Source organism: Anneissia japonica, unplaced genomic scaffold (assembly GCF_011630105.1).
Source record: "Anneissia japonica isolate Jap-2015-1 unplaced genomic scaffold, ASM1163010v1 scaffold5067_len495651_cov149, whole genome shotgun sequence".
In the NCBI taxonomy this organism is placed as follows: Eukaryota; Metazoa; Echinodermata; class Crinoidea; order Comatulida; family Comatulidae; genus Anneissia; species Anneissia japonica.
The window spans coordinates 427,148-448,983 of record NW_022754121.1 but is presented as its reverse complement, the minus strand read 5'-3'; the positions used below and the strand labels follow the sequence as shown (position 1 = coordinate 448,983).

At 35.0% G+C, this 21,836-nt stretch overlaps 3 protein-coding genes across 10 annotated transcripts in view; 1 reads left to right on the top strand and 2 right to left on the bottom strand.

Annotated features, from left to right (window-relative positions):
- Positions 1–2,211, bottom strand: part of LOC117123135 (heat shock 70 kDa protein 14-like) — an 11,420-nt gene extending 9,209 nt beyond the window's left edge. Inside the window, exons 1-2 of the mRNA XM_033268984.1 lie at positions 1,887–2,211; positions 229–309 (exon numbers count right to left, since the gene is read on the bottom strand). Coding sequence (XP_033124875.1) covers positions 229–309; positions 1,887–1,970 — 165 coding nt within the window. The 5' untranslated portion in view covers positions 1,971–2,211. The remainder of the gene's footprint in view (positions 1–228; positions 310–1,886) is intronic.
- A 1,692-nt stretch (positions 2,212–3,903) lies between these two features.
- On the top strand, positions 3,904–10,260 carry LOC117123126 (inhibitor of growth protein 3-like). The gene is made up of 9 exons (XM_033268976.1): positions 3,904–4,057; positions 5,028–5,099; positions 5,306–5,406; positions 6,043–6,205; positions 6,550–6,612; positions 7,125–7,390; positions 8,417–8,568; positions 8,711–8,957; positions 9,553–10,260. The coding sequence occupies exons 1-9, from the start codon at positions 4,030–4,032 to the stop codon at positions 9,697–9,699; spliced, it is 1,239 nt and encodes a 412-aa protein (XP_033124867.1). The 5' UTR covers positions 3,904–4,029; the 3' UTR covers positions 9,700–10,260.
- Positions 10,261–10,413: 153 nt separating this feature from the next.
- Positions 10,414–21,340, bottom strand: LOC117123124 (serine racemase-like). 8 transcript variants are annotated; one of them, XM_033268972.1, is made up of 10 exons: positions 21,235–21,301; positions 20,397–20,469; positions 19,542–19,748; positions 18,774–18,999; positions 15,418–15,597; positions 14,636–14,832; positions 14,196–14,326; positions 13,576–13,721; positions 12,005–12,097; positions 10,414–11,749 (listed from the first exon to the last, which is right to left on the bottom strand). In XM_033268972.1, the coding sequence occupies exons 3-10, from the start codon at positions 19,692–19,694 to the stop codon at positions 11,505–11,507; spliced, it is 1,371 nt and encodes a 456-aa protein (XP_033124863.1). In that variant the 5' UTR covers positions 19,695–19,748; positions 20,397–20,469; positions 21,235–21,301; the 3' UTR covers positions 10,414–11,504. The 8 variants fall into 8 exon arrangements, with proteins under 8 accessions (XP_033124863.1, XP_033124858.1, XP_033124860.1 ...); XM_033268967.1 differs by having other exon boundaries at positions 19,542–19,698; positions 21,235–21,289; XM_033268969.1 differs by having other exon boundaries at positions 19,542–19,771; positions 21,235–21,271.
- Between the last annotated feature and the right edge of the window lie 496 nt (positions 21,341–21,836).

Sequence of the window (21,836 nt, the reverse complement as noted above, 5' to 3'; positions counted from 1 at the left end):
GAGAGGGGCGGGCGGGGGGGGGGGGGGGCCCTCAATAATTAAAGGAAGGGGATGAAGGGGGAGGGGATGCTAGTTTGCAATTGAACAATCAGGTGAAAAGAGGGGATCTCTAACTACTTGAGCGCGATTCTTTTGCTTCGAACGTTTTCAATGGGGCCCCCTTGAAATTTATGCACCACCACCATATTTAGGCTACTGTGTGTATTTCATCAGTGAGTAATAACCTACTTTATCCTTTCCGACATATGCAACCATTGCTGGAGTCACACGATCACCAGCATCATTGGCAACCACATCAGTTTTTCCATCCTGGGAAGAAATCAGTACAGAGCAAATTGAGAACTTCATCAAACATTATTATTTAAAATAAATGTCAAACAATGTTCAATGCCTACTTTGACATGTAGGCCTATTAATGGCGGTCATACAGTATATTTGAATCGCAAATGCCAATTTTGCATATTTAACAAGTTTGAATTTAAATATCTTGAAATTGGTGACTTAATAATAACATAATCAAATTAAAAGAACACAAACAATAACTCCCTGATTGATGATGACATTTATTAATATGTGGCAAAGACAAGCTAAACAAGTCACTCGTTGCAAAAATCAATTTTTATTTATTTACAGGTATAAGCAGTAAAATGAGAGCTATAAAATGGTAAAAGAATCATTTGAATGCGGCATTTCGCAATTAGTTACAGGAGTTTAAACATACTGCTATGTAAATTTTAGAAATCAGCCTTCAAAGGTTAGGATTTCGGGCATTCCTTTGTCAGAAACCATCACCAAATCTTTAAAAATTGTTGTTTTAACATTGAAAATGGGTAAAATAATGTATGTATATTTAAAGGTTATTTTAGTGCAATAAAATATATTTCCAAAATTATGACATTCCAGCTTGTTGTGGCCATTATCTCCAAAACTGGATTTGCGACGAGTGACTGGTTTTGGCTTGTCTTTGCCACATATTATTTATCGCCGTGGCATTACGTCACCATCACCCAATGAAGTGCCAGAATGTGTGTGACGTCATCTTTCAAGACTCGCATTACAGAATGCAAATCACCATTCTACTAGAGTAGTAGGCCTAGCCTACTGCAGTGGTGGCGCCAGCTTAAGCCCCCCACCGGACAGGTCAAGCCCCCCGCCGGACAGAGCTTGTTGGGCATTCTGACCATAAAACATATAAAAATAGGCCGACACCAAGCCAACACATGTCTGTCGCAGTCTGAGAGTGCCATTTTCGGCCATCTATAGGTTGATATTCTTTAAAAAAATCTCATTTGGGAGGGGGAACCCCTCTTAACCCCTTCTCACAGCCCGAGCCTACAAGCTCAAGTCCCCCTGTCGGACAACTTAGCCCCATCTAGATGTGTATAAGAGACAGAGATAGAGCTGCCACTGGCCTACTGATTAAAAAGCATGAATTAATATAGGCCTAGGCCTAGCTAGCTAGGCCTAGGGCCTAACTTACTAATACTTGTCTAGCTAGGTTAGGCCTAGGCTAGCCTAGTTGGGTGACTTTCAAAATATGGTTTACATTTGGGCTAACCCTTTTAGGCTACCTAGGCTAGGCCAAAATTTGTCGAAAAATGACTGATTGAAAAAAAGCTTTCCATGATACACCTTCTTCCTACCTCCTGCCCTGGGCCATTCCTTCTCCTATCCCCTTCCTTCCCAAGCCAAGAGAGGCTATCCTCCTTCAAGAAGAGAGAGGCTAGCCTACTAGGCCTACTCCTAGTATCTATAAGTGTATATAGCCTGGGCCTAGCCTATTTGATTTGGTTGATAGAAATTGACACTTAGATCGTATCATTATAAAGAATAAAAATTCTCTTGTGTAGATTATCGAGTTATCACAATCCGTAGTCGCAAATTACCTTGTGTAGTGCCAAGCAAACAGAAGTTGCACCAAAGTAGATACCACAACAACTTGCCATTTCTTCAGACGACCAAACAAGCATGCATCTCTCTCTTCTCTCAGAAACAGTTGTAGGCGTAGTGTGTGCCAAAACCAGGCCGAGATAGTAAATTCATTTCAATCAAATTCCATGATTTCTTAAATAGATCAAATATATTTATTGAATCTAAGATTACTTATAATATATTATTATTAAAAATTAACCAAAAGTGCTATAGTTTCTTTATTATCTTAACGGAGAAAGTATATTTGGTAAACAGTGAATTGCGGCAATAATTTCAACATTGTTTTTATCTAATCGTCTATAAACCCGACAGTCGGGTCTACTTCACAAAACGGAATCGGTGCAAGTTCGGTAAACAGTACAGTATTGTCAAGTAGGCTTACATGAAATTTGCTTTCCGAAGTTAAGATATTTAAAAAAATATAATCATCAAATATTTATTTAAGCATAAAAATATTTACCAATGTTTAAAAATGTAATTTAAAAAAAATCATTGGAATACAGGCCTACATTTAAACATAATTTAAATGACTTGCCAATGAAAATTGCACATAATAATTATGAGGCTATTCAGCTGGGTAAAAGTTAAAGTTGCTATAATGAGAAGTAAAAATTTTAAAATTAAATGAAAATATATTTTAAAAGAAAATCATATTCGTTTTGTAGTATTGAAAGAAATATAATTACAGAACTTAATCAGTAGGACGTCTGTACTGTATCCGGGGGGATGTAAGAGGTTTCTGGTTCAGTATCCTGTTTTTGAGCGAACATTCTTTTTATGTCTTGTATTTATAAGTTACCTTGTGTTTTAACATGGTCCCGTCCCTAAGCATGGGCTGAGCTGCTCTCCCTCTATCTTTGAGTACGCATCCACCCCCCCCCCCCTTACCCTACCCCAGTGGTGGTAAATTAGTTCCACTAAGTGGTTAAATCTAAGATTGACCATTAAATATTTTTGGAATAGGGATTTAGTTCCACATTTACATGAGTCCCCCAAACAAGCCCCCGTCGCATAGGCCTATGATCTTTATACACTGTTTAATATTTAATTCATTCAAGGATAATTTCTATTTTAAAATAATTATTATTTTTTTGTGTGCATTTTAAAAAAATATAATAATACTAATGGGTTTTGTATAGAGCATGGTCTTATGCGATTAAATCGGTATACGAAAAAAATAATTGACTACCTTTCAATCAAATAATGATCATGATTTACAATCAAATGTTTAAAAAATGCATTATTTATTTTAAGCATTAAAAAATAATATTGGATAGACCTCTAATAGATAACTGATGATATTTGTTTTAATTTGTACTTTCTGGCTGTTTTGGATGCTCTCTGGTTGCTTAAATTAAATGATTTTAACCAAACGGAGATGGATGGATGGATAATCGACAGAGAAAACTAGCCTACTAACTATCTATTGAAAAGTGGGAGACATAGACCAGAATTAAAGTCCTGTAGATGTGCGAATTTGCGTGGTTGCAACTTTCATAATGAAAATAAAAGAAGAACCTTCATTTTCTCTTTTAAACCCAAAGGGGGAAAATTAAAGTCAGACTCCGGAGGAAAAAATGTTTTGATATGTTGTAGAACTGATTTTTCTAAGACAGAAAAAAGTTGTTTGACGAAAAACTGGGGAACGGTGAACGAGGAACAGATTTTTGAATATTTAAAAACTGGGAAAAGGGGCGTAACCGCCCATTTTTACACCTTTTCCCCTCAGTTTTTAAATATTCAAAAATCTGTATCTCATTCACCGTTTCTCAGTTTTTGATCAAACTACTTTTTTCTGTCTTAGAAAAATTAGTTCTACAACATATCAATTTTTTTCCCCTCTGGAGCCTGACTTTAAATTGAAAACCCCCGATTGGTTGTCCCATAGAGAAAATAGAACATTCTCTATGGTTGTCCGCACACCTTTGGATGCGTCACGATGGATAGATTAACGGCGGCCTTTGATGGTAAAGTGGTGCGCCACCAACGAACAAATAGAGTTTCGCGCTGCTCGTACACACGATCAAGTGTGTTGATGTGAATGAGACAACGAAGATATATTTCTAAATTATTACTTGTAAACAAATAAGCTGGAAGATGTTATACCTTGAAGATTACTTAGAAAGTAAGTAGAAATACAACTATTTACCTTAAGTGTATAATTTAGTACAATAAATGCTTATTATATTCACCAATTCCTAGGCCCACCAATTGCTACATTAACAATGTGCTTTTCAAATCTAACCCGGGGAAAGGTCTAATATTTCCCCGTGTTAATTATGTACTTCAGCGTACTATCGAGTAGGAAGGTGGCCTAGGTTACATGTGTAAAGTGTCTGTGTGTAGGCCTAATTCCTAGTCATTTATGAATTTAGTTTTTAAAATGGTATTTAGTTTTCGTTATGTGTACAAGTTATCAAAGAAGCTTAATAAGTCGTGTGTTTATAATTTTTTTTTTTAGTCATTGTTGTTTTTAGCACTGTAAAATATGACCTGCACGAAAATATCCGCACAAAAATCAGGCCTAGAAATTTCGTTCTCACATTTCAGAAAAAATGTGCCGATTCCAGCAGAATTTTTGTTTCAATTGCGTGGAGGATACCTAAAAAGTCTGCTGAATTTGCCGAAAAATCACTAGAATCGTAATTGCTGCATAATTGCATTGGTTATATATTTATTTAAGATTTGGTCAAAAGTCTACCGTAATTTTCGGCAAAATCTGCACGGAAATCTACCCTTATTTTCCAAAATGTGCAGATGGATTTCTAGGCCAAATTTTTGTGCTGAGGATATTCTCCGCACAGGCCATACTACTACCATACAGTTTGGCTTAGGCGTTGCCATACCTTATCCCTTAGTTAATAATAATATGCAACCAAAGCAGCAATAGGCCTAGTTACATTTCTGTGCGCCAAATTTCCTAGTGATTTTCCGCTCACATTTTAATTGTATTATGAGATATCCTCTACGCATATAAAATACTTTTTATTTACATAATTTCCGTAATCATCATATTTACTTTGACAATTTACCAATAGTTAAATCAATAAAACAATAATTAGAACAATATGTGTTCATTACAATATTTTTTTCAGTGATTGAGCAGTTACCTATGGATCTGCGTGAAAGATTTACAGAAATACGTGAAATGGATTTACAAGTTCAAAGTAAGTGACAAATCTGAAGTCTTAAGTTTGCTATTTTGTATTTGCTATATAATTTCTATTTTACTTTAAATCAAAGAAAATGAAAATTCTGTGATTGGTTAATTGTTAATTGGTTTCCTGTTGTTATTGGTTACTTGTTGTTTGATTACTGTACAGTACATTTGGTGGTTATTTGTTTTCTAAGAAGATATGTTTTTGTTTTATAGATTCAATGGACAATCTGGAAGGAAGAGTAAAAACATTTTTTGATAGCTGTCGCAAGGAAAAGTGTGAGAAGAAAGAACAGCAATATAGTGGTATACGAAAGGTATTCCTCTATTTACTATAGCCACTTATGAGACAGCTATATGGTAGAAATGATTTTTCTAATCGTTGTAGAAACAGAATATCACATTTCCCCCCCCCCCCCTTATTGACACACTAGTGTGTAAGGATGTATCATGTAATGGGGGTGACCAAAAAATGTATGGTTATGTTGTTTGATGACTACCAAAATTGATGTGTTTAATTTATAATTGTACAGTAATTTTACTAGCAGTTGCGCTCAGTCGGCTAATCTGGTGTGCGCAGAACCGTGGGGATATCTCAGAAGGACCCCACTGGAAATAAGTCTTCTCCTAGACATTCGTGGGCTATCCTTGGTGTTTACACCGAATAAATCCAGTCCAATCCTACGTCATTTTAATGTCTTTATATATCTCTTTGAACTGTCTTTCATTTGATTATATGTTGTATTGAAGATTTGTAGTGTACAAAAAGCAAATTTCTGATGTTTTTTTTATGTTGGACAAATACAAGTTGTAAGATACTGTATCTATGTTTTAGAGTGTAAATGGATATAGTACCAAGTAGATTTTATTGAATTTGGATTAATTGGTATGTGTTGAAATCTTTAATGACGAATTATTTGTTGGTGTTTAATATTTAGTGCTTGTTTCCACAGGATTATTATAAAACTTTAGAAGATGCAAATGAAAAAGTACAAATGGCAAATCAGATTTATGAACAGGTGGACAGACATTTAAGGAAACTAGACCAAGAACTTGCAAAATTTAAAATGGAACTTGAGGCAGACAATGCAGGCATCACAGAAATTTTAGAAAGAAGTAAGTAAAAAAATTGTATTCACTTTGTCTTTTTCATTTCATTACCTTCTTGACATTGCTGTCCTAATTAACATTAATTGACATAAAAAAATTAAATATTTTGCTAGTTCAGAAATTGAGGGTAAATTATGTTTATTATGAATTTGTTTTCATTTGTGGTTTCAAAACAGCTTACACTTCATTGTATATTTGATGACTAATTGTCACTATCATCATCATCACTTATCATTTGTTAATCATTATTTTCTGTATTTTTTATTTTTATTGGTACTGTTAAGATAATAATTCATTATTATTATTTTCAAGATCCAATAGATTTATTCCTTTATTTCTTGTTCTTTCAGGATCTCTAGACCTTGATAAACCCATACAAAGTACAGGACAACATGTTATAAGTCGAGGGGAAAGTAAGTCTTTATCTTGTCTTTTTACATAGAAAAAAGTGTGTACTTTCGCTATTTTTGTATAATTATTAGTTCATTATTAAACCATAAAAATAGGGAAACTGTAAATTTTCTATTTTTCTTTAATTGAATCCCATATGCATACCGTAAATGGTTTTTTCACTAAACACAGTGGTGATTCAAGGTATACTGTTTTACTAAATTTTATAATCACTGCGAAATACATATTTTATCATTAAATTAAATTCTACAGTAATTTCACAATTTCATAAGTACATGAAGATCACCACTGTGTTCCTTTTACTGTTGCTACTATCTCTGGTTTTTCTGGCTGGTACTACAGTATTAAACACGAAATCACGAGCACCACAACTATATTGTCAAAACAATTAACAACAAAAGCACAACACAAAATTGGCTGTCAGCTGTGGGTGTAATGCATTCAATCCACTGATGTTGACAATGCAAGTGGTTTTAATTTCCTAATTAAGCATTTTATTTATATTATATTCCAGAGAGAAAGCATCACAATACAGAAAACCATTCAGAAAAAAAAGTGCAACAGTCACAAGAAAAGTTAGCATTGGTCTCCGTTGAAAATTGTTCCAGCAACATATCGGGTGGGCATTCCAGTAGCAACAGCAGCGTAAAAAGTGAGAGTAAAGATCCAGTTAGTTCTTCTTCATCTTCAAGCATATCATACAATCTAGGGACAGTTGGCGCTGCTAGCTCAAATCCGTTAGCAATGGCTGCCGCTCAGGCAGTGTCAAACACCCTGCAGGTGAGTATTGAAAGCTAAAGCCTTGTCCACGCTATCAAATTGTGTTTGACAAAAACATGTGACATGTCTAAATATGGTCATGATGATGACTTCACATACAGCAGTTTTTTTTTGTCAAAGAAAATTTGATCTTCTTGATCGGTAATATTACTATTTAGATTACGTAGATCAGTCGAGAGCTGCTTAGCTCAGTCGGCTAAACTGGTTTACCGCTGAACTGTGGAGATCTCTAGGTCCCCTGTTCAATTCCCATCGCTGCCCTCCTTGTGTTTCAGCTTGAAGGCTGAAATGCAAGTTACGATAGTGCTCCGTCTTTCAGATGAGGCACTGAAGGCATTGGTCCTGTGTGTATATTAAAAAACGAAAAAAAGTAGAGGATTGTCTCCCTGTGTACTGCCCAATCACCACCAGAAGGACCCCATTGGAAATAGGTCTTCTTCAGACTTTCGTTGGTTATCCTTGGTATTTACACCGAATAAATCCATCCATCCATACATATACACATGATAATAACTGCATTGCATAAGAGAGTTTGTTTTTGAAATTTAAATTTTAGCTCCAAAGGGAAATACAATTCTGAGAAAGGATTGTAAATATGATAATTTTTTGTCAAAAAACTATACCCTAAATATTGCCGAAAGGTCCACTGATTAATCTCAGATAAGAAAGTATAATACATACTCCAAGTATTGAAATACACGCCATCGTGTTGGGATTCAATATTTCGACATTAATTATGTCATCATCAGGAATGAAAATATTGCCATTGAATAAACCAGCAAGTCCAGTAGAAACGATTTATTTTATTCCTTGTATTAATACTATACACCCTAAGTCAATGGCATCCTTCAGTCTCAAAAGACTATGGAGTCGCACTTTGGATGGTGTTTCCGAAACATCGTCTAGTATGATTGTATTCCGTGTTGTGTCAACGCTGTATAGCCTACTATACCTTAAACTAATTATATAAAAATTCTCACTACAAAAAATACAGGTTTTTTTTATAACTTTCAATTTTGTTTCCAGATGAACCAGGGGCGTCGAACAGCAAGCTTTAAAGCAAGTTTTGAGGCATTGCGTTCTGTAGGATTTGATCCGACTATCATCACCAAAGAATTTACAATAGGCACTTCACCGCCTTCATCAACAGAGAGTACTAGAAGTCAGAGACAGAGAAAGTAAGTCAAGTTTGGAGCAGTGTTCAGTATGATATTCTAGATTTAGTTTTTTCACCAAGAATTATTCCAAACCTTCTGAAGTGGAAGGATATTAGCAGACCATTTTGATAGGCCTACATAATATTTGTGTTTTTATTTGAAGGCAAACTGCCAAAGCTCAGGCATTGTGGGAGAAGCACCAAGCACAGCAGGAGCGTCACCATCAGCTGCAACAGCTTCACCAACAACAGGCAACTCCTCTATCAGACGCACCAGATACTCCTCTTGTTCCCCCTTTGCCTGAAGATCCAAGTGTTCCTGTGGAGTGGTCGTACGATCCAAACGAGCCCCGTTATTGCATCTGTAACCAAGTATCTTATGGTGAAATGGTGGGATGTGATAATCCAAATGTAAGTTTATTCTTTCATTCATCAAACTTTCCAGAAAAATGTATTTGATTTCATGTTTACTTTATCATTATGTAATTCACCACTGCTCTAATGACCTATTGGAAATCTTCCAGATACACCCATATTGCACTGTTCAAATCAAAACTACATTTTCCAATTTACCTCTGGAATTCCTTGCAAATCAATTAATTTCAAAGGTTTTTTTTTTATAAGTTCAGATTTTGTGTCATACTTTCTTTTAATCAACTAAGTCTTTACCTTAAGTGGCCTATTAGTAGTGGTTGACATATTTTTTTTTTTTTTATGTTATGCAATGGGCTATATTTAAGTTGACATTAGCAGTAGGCATTGGCATACTAGAAGGCATTCATTGATACTGTACTATTTAGTGGAAAAGAATACCTTTCCTAAGAACATAGGCAAATGGAGAGCACAAGATTTGAACTCCATGCCTTAAAATTGACAGCCTGAATTTATGAAAGCCACTTCGTAGTTCGAACTGCACATGCTCGTATCAAGTTCAATCGATATAAACAGGCATGCGCCACGAATTGGCTTATTGCAACTGGCTGACACATTGTTTGTCTCTTTTCAGTGTCCTATTGAGTGGTTCCATTATGGTTGTGTCGGCATCTTAAATCCCCCCAAAGGAAAATGGTACTGCCCTCAGTGTACCGCTTCAATGAAGAGACGTGAAAAGAAGGAAATGCCACCAGAGAAAAAGGAGAAGAAAGGTCACTGAAATGAAGAAGGTCCATTAACAGTGAGGGCGACATACGGGTTGATAATTATAGTACGGATGGATACAAAATCTTGTAGCGGTTGTTGCACAATGAGAAGTTTACTTAATATGTTGAAATATCAGCCTGTTCGACCCTTCCGAATAAACCAACCTTTTCATATTGTGGTGCAAAAAATAGAGTGAATATGTCTATATTTTCAATATAGGTTTCTAGGTTAGAAAGTGCCCGTGTGGAGGGTAGACAATGAGCACATCATGTTGTAGGGAAAAGCCATGTAAACAGATGAAGGGCATACTGCATTTGAGTGGTATATGAGTTCAACTGTAGTGTGATGATTGTAAACAGCACTAACTGTATTATATTACTAGCTTCAAATAGGGATGGTTAAAGGAAGTGCTAAAAGTTGACCGATCATTGCTCTCGAGTAAGATGCATGCAATGAATGGTTGGATCATTTTGTGGAGGAGTTATTGGAGTTGAAAGATTAGATTGATGAAATCAAGGCTGATTTTTTTTTTTTTTTTGGATTAATGTATTCATGGTCAGGTAACATCTTCAGAATACTCGAGTAGAGTTCTCCATGTGGGAATATCACAAAAGGAAGTACTATACTGTGGGTGGTGACAGTTAAAGCTGTAAAAGCCAGATTTATGCCAGGGCTTGCAAGATAGTCTCCTGCAAATTTATTAAATCTTCATGTTTTTACTACTGTATTACCCAATTACTGTATTATAATTTGTCGCACAGAAGTCAGTGTTGATTTATATCCACACAAGTAACAAAAGAAATTTAGATTTAAACAGACACCTGGTTTATGCTACGGTGTAAGACAGGGTTTATGCAAAGTTGAAGTCGTGAAATTTTGTTTAAACTAAGGTATAGCTGTGCACTCATTGTTGAAAGATGAAAGTTTTGACAATCTATGTACAGTACAGACACTGACCTTGACTATAAGCATCTTGAGATTGATTAAAGCAATTCACATCCATTCCGATGTAATGACTATTGACTCAGTAAACTCTACAGATAAAATCTACTGATATTCTTTATTATTTTCAAGGTTTCTTATGGTTTATTTCAATATTCACATTTGACAAATCTTTTCCAAATATCCTTTTTCAGGTCATAAATCAAATACTGTAATGCAGTAAAAGAGAAAAAAAACCCCTTAAATGTATTAATCAATTGTTCCATTTATATGGAGCTATGTTGTTACTCTGATGTCGGTGTGTCTGCGCCCACCGCCAATACTCCGATATCAGAGTTTTCCAACTTTTATTCATATCTCCGATTTCAGAGTTTCTGCGTACTACATGTATTAATTAAACAAGCGCTCTCTCTATAGAGAGAGAGAGAGAGAGCAAAACTTTTAATCAACCCTCCGATTTCGGAGGTTTTGCATACTATACACGAAAACTCCAAAATCAGATTTTTAAAACTTTTAATCAAATCTCCGATTTTTGCTTGTGTGTCATTCATAAAATATTACATACAAAAGAAAATCAGAGTTTTTATGGTTAGATTTGTAAGCTAGTCTGCAAATATCCACAAATTTACAGTTGTACATTTGCATGATAAATAATTTTTAGCCACAATCATGTTAAAACCTACTAAATATTTTGTGCAAACAGCGGTAAAACTACCCTTTATTTCCTATTGGTGATTAATTGTAATTAAATAATTTTCCCGTGACCCTCCCCCCCTCTCTAAGAGAGAATGGTCTAATCCCCTTACCAACTAGTAGAGCACCAGATAACAAACTGAAACAATGCAAAAACAAATAATACTGTACAACTGTCTGGAGTCATAACTCAAAAATATCAACTAATTCTGCTGGTGACACATTGCCACCTGTGATCACTACAACAACCTTCTTGCCAGAGACATCCGGAACTCTGTGATGCATAAGGGCAGCAAAGGCTGCAGCACCTGATGGCTCAACCTTCAACCCAGCATTGTAAAGATGTTTTACGGCAGAGATGATTTCAGAGTCGGTCACAAGCAGCATCTCGTCAACAAATTTTGTGATGTGAGCAAAACAAATTTTACCTTGAATAAAAAATAAGTCAGCTGTTATTTTTTTTTTAGGATTTCAGTAAATAGTGGCATACCAGGTGCTTATATGCATTGGAAGTTTACTTGACTGTGTCTTGAACACAATTATATAGAAGAATGGAGGATGTGTTCCTGCTGAAGTGAAATTCAGTTTAAATATATGTGATACAATGATACAGTTTTTTTTTTCTAAAAGGACACTTTAACCTTTAACTAGAAATGGTAAGAGAACATCTTCAGCTTACATACCAGCATATGGAGGTGAAAGCCCAGCTGCAATTGAATGACAGTTGTGGTCTGTAACAGCTACGCCCTTCTCCCGACTCTGGTACATCGCACATGCTAAAACAAGAACAGCTTAATGTTAAGTACAGTACATAGAATAGTACAGTACCACCAACTTTTACAAGATACCATGATAATATAATCTAATCTGGAAGAACTGAACTCTGGAAAGTACATATAAATTTCTATTCATTACATATATTTTGTCATAAATAAATACATGTACATGTACTACTGCATATACAGTTGAACTTGCCTAAGTCAAATCCAAAATGATATTGAAAAATTGTTCGACTTGTTAATTAATGGAAAATACAAAAATCTGCTATGTAAAATAAGATCGACTTAGAAATTATTTGAGTTAGGTAAAGTCGACTTAGCCAAGTTTAACTGTAATACAAAGGCCAACACAAACAAAAATACAAAAGATAGCGATTATTTACAACCTGAACACCAAAAAACAAAAATTATGAAATATGTGTATGTAGTTCGATTTATATGAATATGTACCGGTATACAAAATATTTATATAAATTTAAAATGAAATACAGTCAAACTCGCCTAAGTCGAAAAATTATTTTCATGTCACTTCATCTTCCCTATATTTACAATGGTTAATATTTGCTCTAACTCGAAAGTCGAACATATTTTACGTGCCAAATTCTTGACGTAAAACTTCAATCATTTTAAGCTGTCGTCGCCTTACCAACATCGCTGCAAACGTCAACAAGTGACTTATACATTTGGCAATGCTGAAATTCACACGTTAAGTAAGCCCAACAAGTGACTCGTGTCTACATTGCATAGCGGTGCTTTGTGTAGTTTATTTTACATGCGACTCAACTCCAATTCCTCACTTTTGTTCAGACATGTGGTAACGTCGACAAGCGACTAATGTTTAAGTACTCTTTTAGGTTAGTGCTTTTTTAAATACAGTAAATTAAATTGTTTTGTAAGATACGTACAGTAATTGTAAAATAAATGTCTTATGGAATTTAGGTATAGGGAATAACCCATTATATAAAACAAATGTGCTACTGTAGTTTTATCTTCATCCCAATCTTCGTTGCATACAAACTATTTGCAGAGCATCGGCTGCTCTCCTCGCCGAGCAGTGAGAAGCAAGCACGTGCAAGAGTAGTGGGCGATTTTGGAACGGTCCATTTTACGGTGGGGTATACACATCTGATTTAATTATGATTAATACAAGTGTTGAAATATATATATTATAGACTTTTCACCTAGAAGTATTGGTTTGGGATTTTCCAACTGAATTTATCGTATTTAAGACGTGTTCGCTTGATGGCCATGCAAAAATCAGTTACCGGTATTAAATGTTACGGTAGTTTATCAAATATAAATATGATTAAGCTTTAATGTAAGTATTGATTGATTCCTCTTTATAATGTATTCAAAAGAATGGCATAGAGTTTGACTGTATTGTCAATATGTTCAATAAATATGAAATACAGAGAAATAACAGAAAAGAAAAAGGATATAATATAATATAAATTATTCTGAAAAACTCAATTTACCTGTTTCAGGTTCAACACCATACACCCTACACGATTTGCAGTGTAATTTAATGGCTGCAGCTGTTCCAGCCAGTAAACCACCTCCACCACAACAAACCAAGACAATGTCTGGACTTGGAAGGTCCTCAAGAATCTCAAGCCCCAAACTAATGAAAAAAGAATAAATTTTGGTAACCATCTTTTTATTTGTATACTCATAATAGAATTAGCAGTATATTTTGTATCTAGTCACTCCATATGCAAACCTCCACCCTGTGCCTGGATACTAAACAAAATGCAGGCTTTGTATGGGTGATTCCATTAATTTCTTAAAGCCAAGCTCAAGAAAAAAAAAATTGAATTCCCTTGACCTGCCTTTCCGAAAAGTTAAACATCTCTTATATTATTCAACTAAATTTTATGATGATCCATTTTTTATTCCTTAGTTCATTCCTTGCTAACTGATAGAGGTGAATACACAACCTCCTTGGCGAAAGTACAGTAATATAATACAAGCATATTCTAATTCCAGACATCACTAAAACTATAAAATGAAACTATATACAGTACAATGACAAAATAAGACTTAATCACATCATTCTATTCGCAGAAGTATGTAATTTTAAAACTGCACCACAAACCTTCCGTGCCCTGCAATAAGATGGAGATCATCAAATGGGTGGCAGAAGTGCATGCCTTTCTCTGCAACTAGCTCATCTACTTTGCTTTGTAATTCACTGACATCCACCCTCTCAACCTTTGAACCATAACCCTAACAAAAATATAGTTTGTTAACATAACATTTTAACAGCACAGTAAATGGTAATTTAATAATAGTTTGTTCATTATATAATCAACTGATACTTCCTTGTCATGAACACACTACACAAACGTAATCTATCTATAGACTTTCATGACTTATCTTCACATTGATAGGCAGATTCGGGATTCAAATGGTAAAGTCACACATATAAAACATTTTAGAAATGTAACTGCATCACAAGATCAGCCACTGTACCTCATGACTACTACTTCCATTATAAAATATTTAATTCAGATAATTGAAAAGGGCTTCACATACTCGCATTAGTATTGCTCGATTGTCTGGCGCTGTTTCTGGCATTACTACTGTCACTGGAATACCAAGTTTATTGGCTGCATAGCTCAATGCTTTCCCATAATTCCCTGCAGACATAGTGATCACATGACATTCACCCTTAGATACTGCTTGTGGTAAATTTGCCAATTGATTAGCTAAACCTCGAACTTTGAAAGAACCTGAAATTAAACATAACAAATAATGAAGAAGAAAAATGTATCATAATCATCATCATTTATTTAAGTCAGTTTTCTTCCCTCTTCCAAGGGGTTACTGACTATCACTCGTTCCATGCAGCTACACCATCTCTCCACTTCTTCCTGTCTTGTGCATCATACTCTTCCAAACCAATTTTTGCACTTTCTTTCTTCACCATATCTTTCCACATCACCTTTGGCCGCCCCCTTATTCTTCTACCTTCAACTTCTAGATGCCAGGCTCTCTTTACTGGATCACCTTCGTCTTTTCTGCTGTTAATGCACATAAAAATCAAATTTACAAATATCCATCCCTGGTTAAGTAACTTTAATTTTATATACAGTGTCGCAATATTGTATCTCTGCTAAAATCTCTGTACTCTTACCAGTACACAATGTATAATTCAGTAAAATATGGAGTAGCTATGATAACAATATACAGTAGACAAGTCTCAGAGAAAAAAAAAACAATAAGAAATTAATATAGATGTTTTCCATGCACTATTGAAATAAGTGCATGGGTGACCCAGCAATATAAATAAATTTAAGAAATATAAGAAAACCAACCTGTAGTTTGTGAACTTTCTAATTTCAAGTGTAGATCAATTGTAGCTTCGATACCAAAAGCTTGTTGGCAGTGGTGAATGGTTGGAGTGCGAACACACAAAAAACTCTGTTGCACAACGTCATAAGCAATTTTCAAATCTTCTTTTGTTATTAATGTACAGGGTTTGCTATCCATGGTTTCTGAATATAAAAGAATTAGATATCCATTATTCAGTTTAATTGTTATAAGTACAATTGTTAAAATAATTATGATGCAGTGTATTATGAACATCTGCTGTTACATTTGTACTACATTATATAACTGATCTTGGAAATCTCATCCATTTTCTTGGAATGTTAGTTTTCTACAAGAAGTCACAAGGTAGCTTTTGATTTTGCGCGACGACGCAACTCTAGAACAAGTTCACCCATGCATGAAGTCCTACGTTTTCAGCACAAATGAAGATGTGGTCAAGTTGCGTACTAGATTCCACATGAGAGCTTAACGATCTCACATGCGCAGATGAAATATTAGTGACGTCATTACGTTCTAGATTCTACCGCGTCGTGCAATCGTAAGCTCCCTAATGCTGAGGAGAGACCGTCTATGTCAAGTGTACTTCCAGTAGGAGCGCCAAGTCATTGTTGAGGTCAGTGCCTTTAAAACTTGCCTTCAGACAATTTAAAACTAAGTTTGAACAAGCAAAGCCTAATTTTTGTTCACTATTTCCTTGATTTTAATTCTTTAGCTCCCTAACTCCTGTTGTGATTTTTGTTTGTCTAGGACTTCTGCATATTATTGTATTTGCACACTGATTCTTTATATCTGTTGGTTGGTAGTATGACACATGTGCTGTTGTATTCAGCTTTGAGCTTGTTTCATTTGATGTGTTTTCACAACTCACAACACAACTTCATCAATTTGGTTAAACACAGTGGCTGGTTTTTATCATTGTCAAAGACTGGTTCAGACACATACAACAAGTTTGTTTAATTTTGTATCAGCAACAGATATTGGTGTTCCGACTGTCAAGAAGGCAATGATCACAATGTTTATTCTTTACTTTCAAAAAGCAGTTTTTTTCAAAAGTAAGATGCCAGGAGCAACAATGGCTGGAATGGCAGTAAATGATTGGTTATGTGAGGATCTTTAGGGTGAATTTTAACAAATCCTTCTCCATGGGTTGAATGGCTTTCATCTACATGTAATGTCCATGAGCATAAACACAACACTGTATTAGTAGCTGGAGATTGTTGCAATGCCTACGATATTTTTCTGCAAAACGATTATACTCAATGCTAAGTGTGATGCTCATTTCATCCAGCGTTACGACCACTGATCTCTACTATCATAGCTTCAACTTCAACTTTATTTTCCAATAAGTATAAGTAATATAAAATTCAAATAAATACATAAACCAATATAGGAAGGAGATAGAAAATAGTGTAAACACTAATCAAGTCCAGCCCCTTTAAACGTAAAACAATTGCATAATTCTATATATAGGGCAAAATTATTACTTTTTCAACTTAACAAATATCAAATATACCATTTCAAAGCAAAAGAATAATTAAAATTTATCAAAAAATTCATTTTGAAGAAAATATATAGTACATACATGATTACATAAATATACATATAAATAATGGGTAAGTGTACTTCAATAAAAATAACTTTAGTCGGATATATTCTGGGAACGCATTCCATAGTCTAGCACCAGAACACCCAACAGAGAATTGTCACACATTACTTTTATGTTTTGGGATAGTCAGATTCCCCTTTGTTTGAGCCCTTGTCGTGTAATAATGCTAAACATATGAAAAATATTGAGGAATTGTTGAAGGAAATCTGCGGTTAATGCTGTCATAAACAAATAAAAGTAATTGAAATTCATATTGTTTATAAATGTTAAGAATTGCCAATTCTGTAAATAGTGATGATGTATGTGCTAATCTGTCTGAATGTGGATAGGGCAATCATTGTACAGAAAAAAGTGAGGCTCCGACGCCATGTTGGAGGGCTTACATAATGTACCAGTAGACAAGTTTCTTTTGGCATTTGTTTAAATGGAGTTGAATAGCTTAGTGGTTAAGATGCTTGCCTTCCAATCTCAGGGTCCTGGGTTCAATTTCTGTCAGAGTTGCAGGATTTTTTTCTAACGACCAAAATAACTCCACCTCCTAAATCTCGTATTGAGATTTAGTTTGTGTAAAGCATCGTGTGTGTATGTTTGTCTTGTGAAAGGGATTGTCACCTACAAGTGGGACAGCGATATAGTCGCTATAGACAATCCTTGATACATGTATTGTGTGTCTAAATAAATAATAATAATAAAATAATAAATAAATTATTATTAAAAATAACGATTCTTACAACACTTTTCAATAATAAATAATAAATATAAATTTAACGTAATAATTGTTTTCAAATCATCTAACAACTTGACACGACTGTCTATGCAGTTTACAAAAGCGTCGCGTTGTACAGTAATTGTGACGTCGATCACTAACAACGCAAATAACTTCATCTGCACTTTTTAAAACTGCAGAAACAGTGACGTCGAATGGTTAGATGATTTGAAAAATAATCATTACCTTAAAGTTTAATTTATAATTAAAAAGTATTGCAAGGACCATTATTTTTAACAATAATTTAAACAAAAGCCAGAAGAAACATCTAAACTGGTACGTCACATTGGCCCTCCAACATGGCGTTGGTGACCTCACTAAAATCAGCCAATGAGCAATCCAGCTATTAATAATAGAGATCAGTAGTTACGACACACAGTCATTCTGTTGGATCCATTCTTTTCAACTGCATTTGTCACTGGTGGGTTTCGAAATGATGGAAATGGGAAGTGCTTCAATAAAGAGGCCCAGAAGCAAAGCTTTGTTGTAGTAATGTCTTGATTCTGTTCCACTCCATGATAAACCATTTGTCTCCTTCCTATCCAATGCCTTAAAATGGTCTTGATTTTACGTGGTTCTCCTGCTCTTTTCCCTTCATCATGATGATTTTCTTTCTTTATTCTCATCCCTCCATTAATTTTTAGCATACTCTTCAACTTCATGGTCTTTTCTTTTCTAGGTTTTTTTTAGTTTGCTTCAGTATCACGACATTGGCAAAGTTTTTTTATTTTTTATCACATTAGTTCTATTGAAAAAATAAAAGACAAATTAAGAGGGAACAGTACCTTAGCACACCTCAACTATACTATTACAAGGCATTATTACTATATAGGGTCTGTGTTACTATTAATGTGCATACAGAAAAAAGAATCCACCAAATCAATATTCATAAAAAAAAAGGCTACCACTATTAATTTCCACTATGTTGTGGGCACAGATGTCTGTTATGCATTAAATATTTTACTCACTTTTCTGAGTGGATATAGCTGGTTGTTTTGACAATGGTAACCAGTAAGTGTGGTCACTTAAGCTTCTCTCTGGACATCTGAATTTCTGTTCATCATTATTAATTCGTCGTTTGGGAGGTTTTCGGTGTTTGGGAACAGGTCGGTGACTAAATAGAGTTGGAATTGCATCTCTTCTAAGTTTCCTGTCTGTTCGCAGTCTCTCAAACTGGTCATTCTCGAAATGTACCTGAGGTTTATCGTAAAACAAACCCCAAAAAACAGTAACGATGTGAAAAATATTGACTTTGGGGCTTTTGTGACAATAATTTTCAAAATCGATATGATGGGCCTTTGCAAACATACATGGCTACTTCATTTTAAATATCAATCTTGTGATACACCACGTAGATAGTTATTTTTTAATTATTTTTTTCTATTTCATAGGATTTATAGGGTGCACATATCCAGAAACTGCCGAAGACACTTTTTTTCCCTAGTAATTGGATACAGAATCGATCATACACAACCTCCTCTGCTTCGATTGAGTTGCTTCAATCTTCTTCAGGAGAATAATATCTGCAGAAAATATATTTTGAAACATTCTCAACTAAAAACAGTTCATTTTAGAACTATCTTTGTTGTGTACCACAAGCATTAATATATTACTTCATCATGCAAACCTTAAAACAGTGTTGTACTTGGATTTTTTTTTATATAGGTAAAATAAAATTGCATGACCATTAATATTCAAGAATTATTTTTTTTAAATGGTAGACCTCTCTTTCTTACCTCACAAAGACGAGAGTTGTTCGTAGGTTTCCAATTTAATCGACTAAGCTTTACTTCCCACAATTTTCTTCTGCTTTTATCGGATGGAAACCTGAAGAGTCTCACATTTTTTTCAGGTCGACTTTTGCAGCCAACTGCTGAACAGCCAGTCATCCTACTGTAAAGTACAATATAACCTAGGCCCTAGATTTCTTTAGTACCTCATTCCTATGGCAAAAATATCCACAATTCTATTTAAAAAAAAATAATTCGGGCTAATAATAATCTTGAAAATCTATTGAAATATTTGCCTGCACTAACGTATAAGGAATTTTGTGGCCAAATTAGTTTTATGCCAAGTATAGTTAAATGCATACTTTAGTCATCTAATATTTTCTTTTTATAATTTAATTAAGATAGTTTGAAGTTTTGTGAGGTCAGCAAGCCTTCCTTCATTACATGAACTTTGAAAGTTGGCTGAATATGTAGGCCTATCACAAAAGTTGAAAAAATTATGTAGACCTAGGCCTATAACAGTATTTTCTTTTTAGTTTTGAACGATATCGGGGATGAAGAGCTAGCGGTGGTTTTACTGGACTACAGTACAGTATATTCAAAATTGGCTTGGGGCCTGATCGTCCACACCAGTTGGGCCTGATCGTATGTCACCCGAAGTTGTCACCACGATAATCGTACACGAAGTTTATGATTTCAGGCATTTCTCAAGCAGAAACTATCTTTAAATCCTTAAAAAGTATTGTTTTAACATTGAAAATGGGGAAACACCATAGAATGATGTGTAGATATATAAAGGTTCTGAAACACGATTTGCGACGAGTGACTGGTTTGGCTTGTCTTTGCCACATATAACTCTACCTGTCATATTGCATCGGGCCCCTCGTGTTTTTGCCTTCACATTAGTCTACGTCGTACAGCCGCTGCCCTGCATCTACCGCGTAAAAATAACAATCACAAATAAAAGATAACTTGCGAGGCATGCAATGATGTTTGCAGCAAGACTACTCATACAACAACACAAATAAGCGTCGAAAGAAGTTAGCGAAAAATGTAGCTCATATGAAAAAAAAACGATGTATTTTACCAAGTATTTAAAACTTTCTTTGATGTTAGGTTTTCGCCAAAATAGCTAAAGCAGTTGATTTTTTTTTTCGCCAATCCAAAATAGTTTTCGCCCCTGGCGATTTGGCAAGCGGTTAGTGTGAGCCCAGAGTCCCTCCCTCATCGATAAAAACAAAAGCTAAATAATCTATTATTCTGATTTAAAAAAAAAAAACGCCCTCCCTCATCAATTTTTTAAACAAAAATAGTGAATCTTAATAATTTCTTCTATGCGCCCTTAACAAAAACACTGGGTGGCCAAACAATGGCACATTACCAAACAATTTATTGATTAAATAGTAGGTCCCAGGCCTAGCCTAGGCCTAGATATAGAAAGGAGTACATTACTCGGATATTTACTGGAATTGTGGCAGGCCTAGCCTAGGCCTAGCTAGGTTAGGGGAGGCCAATCCAATTTGCGGTGGCCGGGTGTGGTGCCCTTCTAGTAGTAGGCCTAGGCCTAGTAGTAGTAGTTTGAAGCCCTAGTCTAGCCTATAACATTCATTGGTTCAACGTTCTGCGATAAACGATTACAACTTTCTTGTTGCCCTTTTTGCATTAGGTCCCAGAGAATTAATAAAATACAGTACTATACCTTAGACTTGCCACAAGTCTCTAATTTATTTATTTTTCGTAGAACAGTACTGTATTATTACTATTAGCAGAGACACTGCATTTTCAGTATCTTTGGTTATTATTAGCACATTTCGGAAAGCGCCACTAGCGTCAGTTTATGTCGAGAAACTTTTTGATCGCGAATTAAATCCCCATTTAGAGCTACTAAACTCTTATTATATCTCTATGAAAATCCCTAATCCCAGAAAAAGTATGCTATGGAACGCCATGGAAATAAGTAATATGTAATATAATAATACACTATAAAATTCAACTACTGGTAACTGGAGACAAAGACCGTGAAACTTGCTAGCGGCCATCTTTTAGTTTGCCAAGACTGTAATGTAATTCAAACCTGGAATAATAATATCAAAAAGTACCAAAAACATTTCAGAGCTTTAGTGCACAGAGCATTTTTTGCATTTAAAACAAACAAATACAAAAATAGGGCGACGATAAATTCGCCCTTGTTATAGTTTGCACTAAATGCATCCGCTCGAACTGGCATCCGCTCGAACTGACATCCGCTCGAACTGACATCCGCTTAAACTGACTGGCATCCTGACTGGCATCCAGCGGCCC

Bases quoted from the DNA above. Each gene is read 5' to 3' on its own strand.
- LOC117123124 (XM_033268967.1), bottom strand. The intron at 14,833-15,417 runs GTTGGTTTTCTT...GTTTAATTTCAG, and splicing joins AGAAAGTTCACAAACTACAG to GTTCTTTCAAAGTTCGAGGT. The intron at 13,722-14,195 runs GTTTGTGGTGCA...TTTTTTCATTAG, and splicing joins CTTATTGCAGGGCACGGAAG to TTTGGGGCTTGAGATTCTTG.
- LOC117123126 (XM_033268976.1), top strand. From the start codon at position 4,030: ATGTTATACCTTGAAGATTACTTAGAAA. The intron at 6,613-7,124 runs GTAAGTCTTTAT...ATTATATTCCAG, and splicing joins TGTTATAAGTCGAGGGGAAA to AGAGAAAGCATCACAATACA. The intron at 8,569-8,710 runs GTAAGTCAAGTT...TTTTATTTGAAG, and splicing joins AGAAGTCAGAGACAGAGAAA to GCAAACTGCCAAAGCTCAGG.